Source organism: Notolepis coatsorum (assembly GCF_963971535.1).
Source record: "Notolepis coatsorum genome assembly, chromosome: 5".
Lineage (NCBI taxonomy): Eukaryota > Metazoa > Chordata > Actinopteri > Aulopiformes > Paralepididae > Notolepis > Notolepis coatsorum.
In genome coordinates, this window is record NC_140169.1 from 175,003,315 (window position 1) to 175,020,374 (window position 17,060).

Below are 17,060 nucleotides of genomic sequence, written 5' to 3' on the forward strand. Positions count from 1 at the left end.
AATTCTGTGCTTACGTGTGGAAATAGAACATTTTCTACGCCACGTTGATGAATGAGGGCCCTGGACTTTCTGACCGACAGTCCCCAGGTCTACCGGGAGGAGGTTGATGTCCTGGCACTCTGGTGCCGAGATAACAGCCTACTCCTGAACATTGGTAAGACCAAGGAGCTGATCGTGGATTTTAGGAGGAGACAGCAGGGGACACATATGCCACTGTGGATTAATGGGGCTATCGTGGACAGGGTGAGCAGTTTTAAGTACCTGGGAGTCCACATCACAGAGGACCTGACATGGACAACACACACAGACACTGTGGTAAAAAAGGCAAAACAGCGCCTCTATCACCTGAGACAATTAAGAAAGTACAGAGTATCAGGGAAGATACTCCAGTCCTTCTATTCCGGGGCTGTGGAGAGCATCCTGACAGGGAATATCACTGCCTGTTTGGCAACTGCACTGCCCAGGACAGGAAGGCTCTACAGAGAGTGGTGCGCTCAGCAGAGCGTACTACGGGTATTGCACTACCACCCCTATACAATAGGAGGAGCAAATCCAGAGCCTGCAGAATAATGAAGGACCCTCACCACCCCAACAATAGCCTGTTCAAGCTGCCGCGCTCAGGCAAGCGCCTCCGCATACATGCAGCAAGAACAGAGAGACTCAGACTCAGCTTCTTCCCCCAGGCCATCAGAACACTGATCTCTCCACACACAAGCACACATGAACACACACACGCACACGCACGCACACACACACACACACACACACACACACACACACACACACACACACAGACACACACTACTCATCCTCACACACACACACACACACCACAACAAATTTCACTTTAAGAAACATAACTGTACATTAGTATAATTATTGTATATAGTACTTTATCTTAATTCTTTTTTTGGTCCACTTTTTCTCCCATTTTCTATATTTTCTCCCATCCCAATTTCGTATCATACAATTCAACCCTCCCCTGTCACGAACGCTGTTTCTTGCCTCCCACAAGCCGGCTGCAATGTGGACTAAGTCATACATAGCACAAGTCCCCTCCGGTACTTGAGGTAACAGCAGTCGCATCTTTTCACCTGCGCAGCTCGATCTCTCAGTGGCGAGGAGTAACGCGTGGGAGGCTCACTCTGCCCCCGACACTTCCTGATTCTACTGCGCAGGTGCACCAACCGACCTGTAGGAGTCGCTGTCCACAACGCCCGATCCCCACCCATCAGTTTCCCACCCCCTAATACGGCCAATGTGTATTAGTATGAACGACCAGCTAAACTGAAAGCAATGTGGAGCGCTGGGCTCGAACAGGCAAGCCCAGCGTCTCCGTCATTCGTGGCGAGCGCCTTGCCCACTATGCCACGTAGCCGCCCACTTTATCTTAATTCTTAAGCTTAGCATTGTATTTTATTCTTATTACTTTTTAGCACGTCTATTTTATTATCTATTCTATTTCATTATTTGGTATCTTTGCACAATCGAGGCGCGGGCATGGCCACCTTCATTTCACTACATATCTTGTGCATGTACGTGACAAATAAATCTCTTGAATCTTGAAAAGAGGAAGACGAGAGGGCAGATGAAGAAGAGAGAGACTTTTACCTTCACCTCCACTGCGTCCTGTAGCCTGGTCAGATGCTCCTTCTCCTTGTCCATCACCGCCCCCTCGTGCATTTTCTCTGAAGGGACAAAAGACCAATGATCAATCATTCAATCAATGATTACTGACTGGACTGCCAACTCTGAATGTCACGATGGGTCCGATATGGATCTTTGTTTTGGCCCATGTGACTAACTGACCTTGAGCCTGTAGTTTACTTTAGACAGCTCCTCCGTGAGGGAGTCCTGGCTCTAACTGACCTTGGGTCTGTAGTTTTGCCATCTCCTCTGTGAGGGAGTCCTGGCTCTAACTGACCTTGGGTCTGTAGTTTAGCCAGCTCCTCTGTGAGGGAGTCCTGGCTCTAACTGACCTTGGGCCTGCAGTTTAGCCAGCTCCTCTGTGAGGGATTCCTGGCTCTAACTGACCTTGGGTCTGTAGTTTAACCAGCTCCTCTGTGAGGGAGTCCTGGCTCTAACTGACGTTGGGTCTGTAGTTTTGCCATCTCCTCCACGAGGGAGTCCTGGCTCTAACTGACCTTGGGTCTGTAGTTTAACCAGCTCCTCTGTGAGGGAGTCCTGGCTCTAACTGACCTGTGAGGGCTGGCCCAGTACTGCATGCTTCCAGGTACCAATTACCATCACGCACCTGAAAGGAGTTTCAAATCAGCTCGAAGGGAGCCCTTATATACACAGGGTTTCTGTACGTTCAGTGTCGGGTCGTTTTGCTCACCACCACCTGCTGCTTGTTCCTCCCGTGTGGTTTCTCCGTTGTTTCTCCAGTACGTCCTTGGAAGTCGCCACTGTTACCCCTCTCTGCCTCCGTGGACCCGTGCCTCGTTTCTCCCTTTGCCCTTGGTGAGTTTTTGGAAGTATATTTTTGATGCTCTGTTTTCCTAATTTTTTCCTGGACTCAAGACCTTCATTCTGTTTTTTGTGTGTTCCGTAAACACTAAAGAGGTGTCGCTTGTTTTAGTTACTGGACTCTGCTTGTTACTGGACTGCCTCATATTCCCTATGTTGGATTAATGACATTTTTTTTCCCCCTCTGTTCCGCCCCGGGTGGATATTGAATAAGCTGCAGAGCCACAGAGCCACAGAGCCAACTCTGCTCTGGGCCGAGCTGCAGAGCCGCAGAGCCTACTCTGCTCAAGGACATTCCCCCTGAATGCTTTATGTTGTTTTTTTTGCTCTTTTCTGTTTGTAAATAAATACGCCAATAGTTTTTGGCTAACTATGAACTACCTGTCTGTGTCGTGCTGTTGGGGTTGTTTACAAACCATAACATTACGACCCGACCATGTCGACCCCAGCCGACACAGACAGTGTTAGAGCAGCCTTGGTTGGTCAGATCCAGCTGACCAACGACCACACCCAACAGCTAGGGGCGGCTGCGGCTGCTGTGCAGGACGCGTAATTATTTAAGGTAACCAACTTGCGTCTAGCCACGCCCCCGCGGCGACACGGGAGCTCTGCCGCGGCAGCATTATGTAGCCGTAATTCCCCCTCTTTTAACACAGACGGCTAGCTCAACTGGTTCACCGCCTTGCTGTGGATCCTGCGGTGCGTTGGTGACAAGTTTGAATCCCTTCAATTTTTTTTTTTTTTTTTTTTTTTAACGTGCATTCTTTCGCCGGTTAAGTTTAGGCATTGTTTCGGAGTTGGTTAAGGTTAGGGTTAAGTTTAGGCATTGTTTCGGAGTTGGTTAAGGTTAGAAGGGTTAAGTTTAGGCGCTGTTTCGGAGTTGGTTAAGGTTAGAGTTTGTCTTAGAGCATGGCAATATTCTTTCGGAGTTGGTTAAGGTTATGGTTAAGTTTAGGCATTGTTTCGGAGTTGGTTAAGGTTAGGGTTAAGGTTAGGCATTGTTTCGGACTTGGTTAAGGTTAGAAGGGTTAAGTTTAGGCGCTGTTTCGGAGTTGGTTAGGTTAGAGTTTGTCGCAGAGAATGGCAATAGAATGCAGCCTATTTCCGCACTGCCGCTCTCTCGCGCTGCCGCGGTCACATGGGCGTAGTGGCCAATCAGAGAAACGCTGAACACAAGTTGGTTGCCTAAAATGTTAGGCACTCGTTGACTCTGGGGCTGATGAGAGCTTCCTGGATTTTGAGTTTGCCACCCAGGCCAACATTCCACTTGAGAACCTCGAGAGGCCCTTGGAGGTTTTCGCGTTGGATCAGCACCGCCTGGCCGACATCACTCAACGGACCTGTCCTGTCCTCCTCACCATTGCTGGTAATCACGTTGAGAGACTCCAGTTTTTTATTACCAGATCCCCTCTAGTCTCAGTAGTACTGGGTCGTCCCTGGCTCGCGCTGCATGAGCCCCACATCGCCTGGTCCTCCGGCACCATCATGGGGTGGAGCTCCTCCTGTCATGCCCAGTGTCTTCAGGCGGCATCCAGTCCGTCGCCCCGGAGTTCCCCTAGTGTGCCGCCCCCGGACCACTCAACTATCCCCCCCTGAGTACCACGACCTCTGGGAGGTTTTCAGCAAGTCCCGGGCTCAGGCCCTTCCTCCTCATCGGCCTTACGACTGTGCAATCGACCTCCGCTCAGGGGCTCCCCTTCCCGGCAGCCTTTGTCCCTGAGAAGGCAGCGATGGAGGAGTACATCTCTGAGTCCTTGGCAGCAGGCCTCATTCGGCCCTCGTCCTCCCCGGTGGCGGCCGGCTTCTTTTTTGTTGGGAAGAAGGACGGAGGTCTCCGGCCCTGCATTGACTATCGCCAACTCAACGAGATCACCATCAAGAACAAGTATCCTCTTCCTCTCATGAACTCCACCTTCGAGCCCCTCACCCAGGCTACCGTCTTCACTAAACTGGACCTCCGGAGTGCCTACCATCTGGTCCGTATCCGAGAGGGCGACGAGTGGAAGACCGCCTTCAAGACTCCCAGGGGTCATTATGAGTATCTGGTGAGCCGTTCGGCCTCACCAACGCTCCGGCGGTATTCCAGGCGCTCATGAACGACGTCCTCCGTGACATGCTCGATGAGTTTGTGGTGGTCTACCTTGACGACATCCTCATCTTCTCCAAGACTCTCGAGGAACATGTCCAGCATGTCCGCCGAGTACGTGAGCGCCTTCTCCACAACCGGCTCTTCGTTATGGCAGAGAAGTGCCGTTTCCACCCCAACTCCGTCGATTACCTTGGCTTCATCGTGGAGAGTGGCCAGACCTGAGCCGACCCCCGCAAGATCCAGGCTGTGGAGGAGTGGCCGGAGCCCTCTTCTCGGAAGGAGCTACAAAGCTTCCTCGGTTTCGCAAACTTTTACCGGAGGTTCATCCGGAACTACAGCCAAGTGGCGGAACCACTTACCAGGCTGACCTCTCCCTCCCTGCCGTTTGACTGGTCTCCAGCGGCCTGCGCTGCGTTCCCTCAAGAACAGATTCACCACCGCCCCGGTCTTGCTCCACCCAGACCCCAAGAAGCAGTTCATTGTGGAGGTGGACGCCTCGGATACTGGACTAGGGGCTATCCTGTCTCAGCGGTCGGCGGCGGACCAGAGGGTCCATCCGTGCGCCTTCTACTCTCGTCGTTTCCTTCCTGCTGAGAGGAACTATGACATTGGAAATCGGGAGCTGCTGGCGGTAGTGGCTGCCTTGGAGGAGTGGCGTCATTGGCTGGAGGGGGCCGAGGAACCGTTCACCATATGGACAGACCATAAGAACTTGACGTACATCCGCGCATCCAAGCGCCTCAACGGCCGGCAAGCAAGGTGGGCCAGCTTCCTCAGTCGGTTCGACTTCTCTTTGACCTTTCGCCCTGGGTCCCGCAACACGAAGGCCGACTCTCTGTCCCGGTTACACTCCAAGGGGGCTCCAACCACTGAGGATCCGACTCCCATCCTCCCTGAGGTCAGGGTGGTGGGAGTGGTCACCTGGGGCATTGAGACCGTGGTCAAGCGTGCCTTACGTTTCCATCCCGCTCCAAGCAACGTACCTTATTGTCGCCTCTTCGTCCCCGACTCAGTCCGGTCCTGGGTTCTCCAATGGGGCCATACCAGCCGGTTTGCCTGCCACCCCGGCGTCCACCGCACCTTCTCCTTCCTGGCTCGTCGGTTCTGGTGGCCCACCATGAGGAACAACGTCAGGGAGTTCGTACTGGCCTGCACGGTCTGCGCCCGCAGCAAGGCCTCTCACCAGGCACCCTCTGGTCTACTACAGCCATCCCGAGCTGCCCTTGGTCCCATGTGGCATTGGACTTTGTCACTGGCCTTCCACCTTCCCAGGGAAATACAGTCCTTCTGACAGTGGTGGATCGTTTCAGCAAGGGGGTTCACCTCGTGGCCCTTCCCAAGCTTCCATCAACTTCCGAGACAGAGGACCTCCTGACGAGCCACGTGTTCCGCCTCCATGGTTTTCCCCAGGACGTCGTCTCTGACAGGGGGCCCCAGTTCACTTCCCAGGTATGGCGGGCCTTTTGTAAGGGATTGGGGGCCACTGTTAATCTTTCGTCTGGTTACCATCCACAGACTAACGGGCAGACTGAGAGAATGAACCAGAGCGTGGAGTCTGCTCTCCGGTGTGTTGCCGCCAAGAGACCTGCTTCCTGAAGCCGGTTCCTCCCCTGGATCGAGTACGCCATCAACTCCCTGGTCAGCTCCGCCACCGGCCTCTCGCCGTTCGAGGTATCTCTGGGCTACCAACCCCCTCTTTTCTCTGCACAGGAGTCGGAAGTGGCAGTTCCCTCCGTGCAGGATCATCTCGACCGGTGTCGTCGTGTCTGGGAGATCACCAGGACTGCGCTGCTCCGGGCATCGGAGCGCGCCAGTCGGGGAGCTAACCAACGCCGGATCCCTGCGCCGACTTACCAACCTGGGCAGAGGGTATGGTTGCCGCTTCAATCCACCGCCAAGAAGCTTAACCCCCGGTTCGTCTGGCCTTTCGAGATCCGGAAGGTGCTCAGTCCCACGGCGGTGAGTCTTAAGCTTCCAGCATCCATGCGCATTCATCCTGTATTTCATGTGTCCCGAGTGAAGCCTGTCTCTCTCAGTCCCCTGATGCCTCCTGCCCCAGATCCGCCTCCTCCCGAGATGGTGGACGGACACCCCCAGTGGAAGGTCCGCCAGCTCATGGACATCCGACGCCAAGGACAGGGGTTCCAGTATCTGGTGGACTGGGAGGGATACGGTCCTGAGGAACGGAGCTGGGTCTCCCGCCAGCTCATCATGGATCCCGCCCTGATCACCGACTTCCATCATTCCCATCCGGGGAAGCCGAGGCCGGGCAGGTCGCCGGGTGGCTCCCGTGGAGGGGGGGGTACTGTGAGGGCTGGCCCAGTACTGCACGCTTCCAGGTACCAATTACCATCACGCACCTGAAAGGAGTTTCAAATCAGCTCGAAGGGAGCCCTTATATACACGGGGTTTCTGTACGTTCAGTGTCGGGTCGTTTTGCTCACCACCACCTGCTGCTTGTTCCTCCCGTGTTGTTTCTCCGTAGTTTCTCCAGTACGTCCTTGGAAGTCACCACTGTTACCCCTCTCTGCCTCCGTGGACCCGTGCCTCGTTTCTCCCTTTGCCCTTGGTGAGTTTTTGGAAGTATATTTTTGATGCTCTGTTTTCCTAATTTTTTCCTGGACTCAAGACCTTCATTCTGTTTTTTGTGTGTTCCGTAAACACTGAAGAGGTGTCACTTGTTTTAGTTACTGAACTCTGCTTGTTACTGGACTGCCTCATATTCCCTACGTTGGATTGATGACATTCTCTTTTTTTTCCTCTGTTCCGCCCCGGGTGGATATTGAATAAGCTGCAGAGCCGCAGAGCCGCAGCGCCACAGAGCCAACTCTGCTCTGGGCCAAGCTGCAGAGTCGCAGAGCCTACTCTGCTCAAGGACATTCCCCCTGAATGCTTTATGTTGTTTTTTTGCTCTTTTCTGTTTGTAAATAAATACGCCCCCCGTTTTTGGCTAACTCTGAACTACCTGTCTGTGTCGTGCTGTTGGGGTTGTTTACAAACCATAACATGATCTTGGGTCTGTAGTTTTGCCATCTCCTCCACGAGGGAGTCCTGGCTCTTACTGACCTTGGGTCTGTAGTTTTGCCATCTCCTCCACGAGGGAGTCCTGGCTCTAACTGACCTTGGGTCTGTAGTTTTGCCAGCTCCTCCATGGGGGAGTCCTGGCTCTAACTGACCTTGAGACTGTAGTTTAGCCATCTCCTCCACCAGGGAGTCCTGGCTCTCCTCCAGCCGTCTCTTCTTCTGCTCTATGCTCTGCATGTAGTCTGTCAAGGACTTGATCTTAGCCTGGAGCTGAGGAGAAGCAGTAGAGAAGCACAACATGTAGGACATGGTTAAAGGGGCACTTCACCCAAACACAATGCTGACTTATTTTGCACATAATCTCACACATATCCCAAAGCTCTAAACAGTTCTGCACACGTTGATTTAGTTGGACAGTTATTGAGAGTTAATGAGTTTGAATATGTCCTCCAGTGATGTCATTGGAGGACACTCGGTCCGTAGTTACAGCTAAATGAATGACAATGGAAATATAGCTATAGGGATTGCAATAAAACATTTCCTTCTTCTACAGTACATCATTGCATTGAGATGCATTTAACAAAACACAAGGATTCAGTGTCCTCTGATGATGAATGATATTGAATAATACACTCAATAACTATCAAACTAAACGAATGTGAGCAAAACTGTCCAGAGCTTTGGGAAGTGTCTGAATAAATCAGCAGTTTTTCAGTGATGTGCCCCTTTAACGGCAAGAGAATGTCCAAGTGTGTCACAACACATAACAGTACATACCACACATGATCTGCCTACTGTCTACTGGTTGTTCAGATTACAAACATTGGAAACATTTGAAAACCTTCATAGTTATATAGATCTATATATTATTATTATTATTATTATTATTATTATTATTATTATTATTATTATTATTATTATTATTATTATTATTATTATTATTATTATTATTATATATAGAATATATAGATCATAGGTGAATCTAGACTCTAGAGGGACACGCTGTGTAACCACTAACCACTGATCTGGAAGGTAAAGGGTATGTACGTGCACATCAATATTCTCGATAGGCCTACTAGCTAGGATCCCAGATAAGGTCTTAGTCAGAATAACGTGTTTGCAGACATCTTCATATCCAGATCAGGAATATCCATTGTTATCCCAGATATTATCCGCCTTTTCCATCATCCGTCATATCTGGGTTTAGTCTGCACATACATTTATCCCTGCTATTATAAACAGGATATGGCGTCGTTTACATCAATGACGGAATTCTCAAGTATTCCGACTAATATCGGATAATGTAAAAGCACTCAATGGCTAGTGCCTATATAACAGCCAAAACAGATTTTCTGTTAAGTCTACAACCAAGGGTGGCTAAGTAGCGCAGTGGAGAATGCACTCGCCTACCACCGCAGAGACTCTGGGTTCGAATCCAGCTGTCAGCGGTACCTCCGGCTTGGTCAGTCGTCCCTACTAACACAATTGGCAGTGTTAGCGGGTGGGAAGCCGGCGGGGTATGTGTCCTGGTCGCGTGTATCACTTCCGCAACGGATTTAGGCGGATTTCGGTTTCCGGGTTCGCCTGATTGGCCGCGACGGCCACGTGACCCACGCCGCTATACGCCCCTCTCTGCCTCTGCCGCTGCCTGTGTGTTGACGCGCGCGCGCGACGCGGACTTCACTGCCGCTTTCCCACTTCAACGCCAGAGCAATATTGTCACGCCATCTTCTGAGTGCAGACGCGCTGCTGTTTAATCACTTTTCCCACTTCAATGACAGAGCTGCTGTTTAATGCTCACTTTTCCCACTTCAATGACAGAGCTGCTGTTTAATGCTCACTTTTCCCACTTCAATGACAGAGCTGCTGTTTAATAATATTGTCGCGTTGTGGAAAGCAGGATGAGAGAGCGTAGATTTCAGTGTGTATCATTTAATCATTTATCATTTAACATTTGAAAGGCATACATTGTTGTCATACAGAAGTACAGAATACTTTTATCCAAAATGCTTCTTACTGTTACTGTTAGAGACTGTGCTAGACAAGATAAGTATGAAATAAAATAGTATAGCATGTAAAATAGAAGTATAAATAGAGGTCACGCTGTTCAGTATAGACATATGATTCTTGACAAAAGCGACAATATTATTAGATGACTGATGACTGCAGAGCAGCGTGGCGCGATGTGAAAGGGGAAGTGAACTCCAGCCTCTAGGTCAAGTCCACGCCGCTGCAAGCGTCAACACAGCAGCGTGCAGCAGCAACGCTGCCGCTGCCGCGGGGGCGTGCCACGCGTGTCACGTGGCCGTCGCGGCCAATCAGGCGAACCCGGAAACCGAAATCCGCCTAAATCCGTTGGGGAAGTGATACACGCGTCCTGGTCGTTGTAAACTGCGGTTCCTACTGGTTGGTCGGGGCGCCTGTTCAGCAGGGAAGGGATCGGGGGGAAATAGCATGAACCTCCGCATGCATTACATTCCCCCAGTGAGAGTCCCCTGTCAGGTGAAAAGAAGCGGCTGGCTGACTCCACATGTATCGGAGGAGGCATGTGGTAGTTGTACACCCTCCCTAGGCCGACAGTGGGACAATGCGCGCAACGACCAGGAAGGGAATTGGCATAACGACTAAATTGGGATGGGAGCAAAAAATACAGAAAGAAAAATAAAATAAAAAAAAGTCTACAACCAATCAACACACTGACTTCACCGGATCCCGCCCCCCTTACCTGGGAGATGAGCAGCTGACAGGAGGCCAGCTCCTTCTCGCTGGCCTGCGCCTTGCGGCTGGTGTCGTTCAGGGTGCTCTCCAGCTGCTTGCTGCGGCTCACCAGAGACTTCACCTCCGACTTCATCTTGCTGATGTAGAGGCGAGCCGTGGTGAACTCCTCCTCCATCACGCTGTTCACCTCCGCCCTCTGAGCGCGGGGTAGAGAGAGGACAGCGTTAGAGGAGTGAGGGTTTCAAGTTTTCAAGTTTGTTTATTATTTGTCACAATAAAATACATGTACTTTACGGTGAAATGCTTGGTTCTGTATGAGCCGCTGAGAGTGTGCTTCATACAGTAACAAAAAGTAAGTAAAAAAGTAAGGAATATACAATATACAATCAAAGTACAGCCTAAGTACAATCTAAGTACAGTGAGGTACAAATGAAGACAATGAGGTACAAAACTTTAGGGTAAGGTGTAAATGAAAATGAGGTATGAATGTATTGCACATTTATTAAGTGAGTGTTAATAAGGTGTGTGCGTGTGTGTGTGTGTGTGTGTGTGTGTGTGTGTGTGTGTGTGTGTGTGTGTGTGTGTGTGTGTGTGTGTGTGTGTGTGTGTGTGTGTGTGTGTGTGTGTGTGTGTGACGTCCCAGGAATAATAACAATTGTGTCTGGGAGGGTACTAAACAGGTTTAGGGACAGTAGCTGGAAAAAAAGACTGCATTTATATACATGTACAACCAATTTTTTTTATAAATAAATAAGTGTGTGTAAGAGAGAGAGAGAGAGAGAGAGAGAGAGAGAGAGAGAGAGAGAGAGAGAGAGATGGAAAGAGTGCAACTCATCGACACAACGCCCAGCCCTAACTCGGACACGCGCAAGGTTGTTTTCACTGGCGCCGGCCATTTTGTGGCCCGAATGTAATCGAACTGGATGCCCAAGTGGGACACAAAATGGCCACCACAAAACAGATGAGGGGCACTGTTGACATGACAGTAAAACAAAGTATTGGGCTCGCTATGACAGGTCCTTACAGCCTTGAGGTCACTGGTGCCGAGAACGCCTCCGATCTCACTGAGCTCCCGGAGCAGTAGACTCAAGATATCTGCTGCTCGCTTCTTGTGGTGACTGCTCACTTCCTGCAAGGTGGCTAGTTCTCTCTGCACACTCTCCAGAGTGCTCTGAACACACACACACACAGACACACAGACACACACACAGACACACACACATGTTCTGTAATGCAATTTCTACATCAGAAACGTGTAAACTCTGTTTCCATGTTACTAAGATGGCCAACTTATACCTTCGACATTTGAACTTGAGTCAGTGTATTATATTTTTCCATTAGGCTCGTGAGGAATTCGTTTCTCTATTAAACACTTGAATTGGGTGTTTAGTGTTGGTTGTTGTGAGAATTCCTTATTGAAATCAAAGTATGAAGTTGCAAACTGGCTTGTTACCTTGAATGAATGAATGAATGGCCGCATTTAAATGGCACTTTTCTTGTAGCAGGACAGTGTCTTACAATGTAGAGGTTAACTCTCTTCCTCCACCACTGATGTGCAGCCCCCAACAGGGGCACGGTCCACGGCTGCCGTACACCAATGCCCGGCCCTGCCATACACAATGGCTGAAAGGCTCAGGAGACAAGGACTGATATCAGCCAATTAAGGAATGGAATGATTGGGTGGCCTTGATGTCAGAGACCTGATTAGGAACTCGTTACAACAGACGCCCGCCCCTGGGTTCTTATCGACCGTAGTGAGTCGAACCTCGGTTTATTCCGCTGTAACAGGGGCATTGTTACTGCCTGGTCCAGAGGACAGAAGAGAGCCCCCTACTGGACAACAACACCTTGCTGCTACCTCTTATTCTACTGACCATTATCCTCTGATATCATCGAAGGACACTGAATTACAGTGGCATCACTCGAGGAGGACACATTCAAACTCACTCACTTTCAGTATAGCCTAACTGTCAAACTAAATTAACGTGTGTTTTGGGATATGTCAAGTTTTAAACTGTGGATACCAAACAGAGAAACGACTTTGAACTATTGAACAGTAATCCAGAACTATTTTATTGCACTGTAAAATATATATTTCTTTTAATCTATTCTATTCTACAATTGTATTGCACTGCACTATTGCACTATTTTACTCTGTCTATTTTATCTTACTCTTTTTATTATTGTCTATTTAAAACTGAATCAAACCATAAACAAGGTGGCCTGTTGGGATGTTAGATCTGTGAGGATTGGCCCATTCCCCGCCACACGCTTCTTCAAGGTGCTGTGATGATTGGTCCATTCCCCGCCACACGCTTCAGGAGCGATTACCAATTTCCATCACGCACCTGTTGTAGTTTGTAATTAGCGCTCCAGAGGGTTCATATACTCAGGCCTTCTATCAATCGTTGTCGGGTCGTTTTGGATACTACTGCTATTGCCTGTTCCCCCCCGTTGTTGTGCCTTGTCTACTTCTTCTCCAGGACATCTTTGGAAGTCGCCGCTGGTGAATATCTCGATCATCCGTTGGAGCTGTGCCTCGTTGCCCGCTTTACGCGTTTGCGCTTTGGTGAGTTTTTGGAAACAAGCCTTTTGGATTATCTGTTTTTTGTGTGTTTGGATAACACTGAAGAAGTACAGTTTTTGTTTTGTACTGGACTCAGCTAATTTGTGTGTTAGGATAACACTGAAGAAATACCATTTTTGTTTTGTACTGGACTCAGCTAACTTGTGTGTTGGTACACCGAAGATCAAGTCACTTGTGATTTATACTGGACTCAGCTAAGGAGGACTGAACTGCACTGCCTCTGTGTTCAGTTGGATTGATTACTCTCACTCTCTCTCTCTCTCCGTTTCCTCCCCGAGTTGGATCCGGGAGTATCTGCAGAGCCGCAGAGGTAGTGGCGCCTACGCCGATTCCCCACCTCTAAACCGGGAGGATCTGCAGAGCCGCAGACAACTCTGCCGAAAGCATTCTCCTTTTTGTTAATTCTGATTTGTTATTTGGCTCATTTTTGATTCTGTAATAAATACGCCCTAGTGTTTGGCTAACTCTGAACTACCTGTCTGTGCCGTGCTGTTGGGGTCGGTTTCAAACCATAACAAGATCCTAATGTGAAAAACTGTGATTTTATATGTCTGCACTTTATGTGCTCATTTTATGCCTGTCTTTTTTTCTGTTGTAAAGCACATTGAGCTGCAGTTTCTGTATGAAAGGTGCTATACAAATAAAGTTTATTATTATTATTATTATTATTATTATTATTATTATTATTATTATTATTATTATTATTATTATTATTATTATTATTATTATTATTATTATTATATGTGTGAGATTATGTCCATAGCAAATCAACATTTTTATTTTTATTTTTTTCAATCTTTACAGTAAGCACTGCATTCATCTCTAGTCGGGAGCTCACAGTCTTCTGCGTGAGTTCCTCGTTGAGCTGCTCGTTGTTGCGGTGCTTGTGCTCCACCTCCTGGCTCTTGTGGTCGTAGTTGACGGCCAGCTCCTCCAGAGCCTGCAACACCTCCTTCACCTCCACCTTGCCGGAATCGTTCTCCCTCTGCAGCTGAGACAGCTCCCCCTGGAGGCGCTCATAGTCCCTGCGTGCAGACGCCAACAGCTGCATGGATGGATGTAGGGAAGCAGGGAGGGAGGGAGGGAGGGAGGGAGGGAGGGAGGGAGGGAGGGAGGGAGGGAGGGAGGGAGGGAGGGAGGGAGGGGGTGAATGGATGGATAGATAAATATATGGACGGACGGACGGATGGACAGACAGACAGGCAGACAGGCAGACAGACAGACAGACAGACAGACAGACAGACAGACAGACAGACAGACAGACAGACACACAGACAGACACACAGACAGACAGGCAGACACAGACAGACAGACACACAGACAGACAGACAGACAGACAGACAGACAGACAGACAGACAGACAGACAGGCAGACGCAGACAGACAGACGCAGACAGACAGACAGGACAGACAGGACAGACAGGACAGACAGACAGACAGATAGAGTGCACTGCAATTGACACTGAGGGATTAAACGGCATAACGGCATTGTCTAATTCTACTGTAAACGCGTGTTCAAAGAGCTTACAGTGGTACAAAGTGCATAATGGTGGCATTACCATGGTAACAGCCCTCTGGTTGAAATCCCTTTAGCGTACTTGTCAGGCAAGTGCTGCTTTAGAGGCCATTAAGGGAGCCACATGCGCATTTGATGTGGCACACTGGATAGGTAGGTGGGGGCACCATTACATGGTGCCATGCCATCATGAAATGAAGGTTGCGGTTATCCCCCCCAAAAACAGAATGATACTACCAAAGTCTGTCTAATGAGTCTCTGGCTTTACCACTAGATGGCGATAAACACAAATACATACAGTAGTACAGTATCAAGCGCTGCTCAAATTGGGATGTAAAAAGGCCACCGTAGGCCACCTCTGGCTCACCACGTGCACAGTTCCAGTGTCCCCTTTGTATGCTAGCACAGGCTACATACCATTATGTCTCATAGTAGGACACAAAAGGTAGACGGTCTGGGGGACCCTGGTGGAAACAAGACGAAAGTCTTTCTCTGGTCTGCATCCCCTTAACAATTGTGTGTATTGAGCTGTACTGTATTGTACCCATTCTGCAATCTGTTAATAAAGTTTTCAATCAATCAATCAAACTCTAAGATGTTGTGTGTGTGTGTGTAAGATCAGCGCTTACCTCATCCTGATCGATCGTCTGCTCTTTGAACTTCTCAGCCATCTGACTGTGTTGGTTGATCTCATCGTCCTGGAAATGGAGGGGATGGTTCAGTGTGTCATATTCCAATGTTTTATGGACTGCCTGTGACACATAATCTACGATACATTTACAGTAATAGCACGTACCAACCTAATACTACCTTCAAACCTTTGTAATAGTATGATATAATATAAGGTCATATTATACTAATGTTATTTGGAGGCTTGTTGTTGACAACGGCTAGCTGATTGAAGAGGGTGATTTATCTGTGCAAATTTGCCTAATCAAGTTTCAAGTTCAAGTTTCAAGTTTCTTTAATAGTTGTCATACAGAAGTACAGAATACTTTTATACAAAATGCTTCTTACTGTTACGCTCCAGAGACTGTGCAAGACAAGATAAGTATGAAATAAAATAACATAGTATACCATGTAAATTAGAAGTAAAAAAAAAAAATGAGGTCACAATGTTCAGTATAGACATATGTACAATGTTCGATGCAGAATAGACGTAACTGAGTTACCATATAATATACAATACTGTGCAGTGTACTAATATACAATACTATATAGTGCAAGGCAGAAATGGGATGAGGTGCAATTTAGGTACAATTTACAGTAGGTGTACGAGTTGTAGTGCAAATCCTTTATCAATAAATATAAAGTGTGTTTGTGTGATCTAAAGTGTGGAGAGTGGGTGCTGCAGTGTGTTGTTTGTTTAAGTGAGTGTGTGCGTGTGGGTGTGTGTGCTGTGTGCATTTGATGGTTGTTGCATAGTGTTTATTGTTCGTTTAGCAGCCTGATGGCCTGGGGATAGAAGCTTCTTCTGAGTCTTTCTGTGCTCGCCTTAAGACTCCGGTATCGCTTGCCTGACCTGACCGCAGCAGTTCAAAGAGGCAGTTGTTTGGGTGGCTCGAGTCCTTAATAATTCTCTTAGCCTTCCCCTTGCACCGCTTGTTGTAAATGTTCTGGAGGGTGGGAAGCCCCCCTCCAATTGTGCGTTCGGCTGAACGTGTCACTCTTTGTAGTCTGCTACGGTCTTGTGCAGTGCTATTCCCAAACCAGGAGGTGATGTTGCCAGTCAGGATGCTCTCTATTGTACATGAGTAGAAGTTCCTAAGGATCTTCTGACTGACTTGGAACTTCCTTAGGTGCCTGAGGAAGTAGAGGCGTTGTCGTGCCTTCTTCACAACACTGTCAATGTGTGTGGTCCATGTCAAATCCTCGGATATGTGGGCTCCGAGGTACTTGAAACTGTTCACTCTCTCAACCGGTGCCCCGTCGATGCTGAGGGGGCTGTAGTCCTTGACCCCCGACCTCCTGAAGTCCACAATCATCTCTTTTGTTTTGCTGACGTTCAGGGAGAGGCAGTTCTCCTGACACCACTGTGACAGGTTCTCTACCTCTTCCAGGTAGGCCCTTTCGTCGTTGGCAGAGATCAGGCCCACCACTACTGTGTCATCAGCAAATTTGATGATGGTGTTGTTGTTCCGCTGTGCTACGCAGTCATGTGTGTACAGGGAGTAGAGGAGGGGGCTCAGAACACAGCCCTGGGGGGCCCCTATGTTGAGCGTGATGGATGAGGAGGTGCAGTTGCCTGCTCTTACCACCTGGGGTCTGCCCGTCAGGAAGTCCAAGACCCACTGGCAGAGGTCATAGTTCAAGCCCAGGTCCCTGAGCTTGGCTATGAGTTTGGAGGGGACTATGGTATTGAATGCTGAGCTGTAGTCGATGACAGCATTCTCACATAGTTCCCCTGCCTCTTGTCCAGGTGTGATGCTGCTGTGTGCAGCACATGGGCTATGGCGTCCTCCGTGGACCTGTTGGGGCGATATGCAAATTGCAGAGGGTCCAGGTTGATGGGGAGGGAGGAACAGATGTAGCCCTTCACTAGCTTCTCAAAGCACTTCATGGCTATGGAGGTGAGGGCTACAGGGCGGTAGTCGTTGAGGCAAGCGGGCGTAGATTTTTTGGGTACAGGAATGATGGTGGACTTCTTCAGACTGGTGG

At 49.0% G+C, this 17,060-nt stretch overlaps 1 protein-coding gene across 1 annotated transcript in view; it reads right to left on the reverse strand.

The window, feature by feature from the left end:
* The window catches only part of kif5c (kinesin family member 5C), a gene marked incomplete at its 5' end in the record, with an annotated part of 152,638 nt that overhangs the window by 64,145 nt on the left and 71,433 nt on the right, over positions 1-17,060 (reverse strand). Inside the window, 6 exons of the mRNA XM_084313865.1 lie at positions 1,612-1,688; positions 7,735-7,852; positions 10,308-10,496; positions 11,325-11,471; positions 13,726-13,932; positions 15,032-15,100. Of these exons, the coding sequence (XP_084169991.1) occupies positions 1,612-1,688; positions 7,735-7,852; positions 10,308-10,496; positions 11,325-11,471; positions 13,726-13,932; positions 15,032-15,100 (807 nt within the window). The remainder of the gene's footprint in view (positions 1-1,611; positions 1,689-7,734; positions 7,853-10,307; positions 10,497-11,324; positions 11,472-13,725; positions 13,933-15,031; positions 15,101-17,060) is intronic.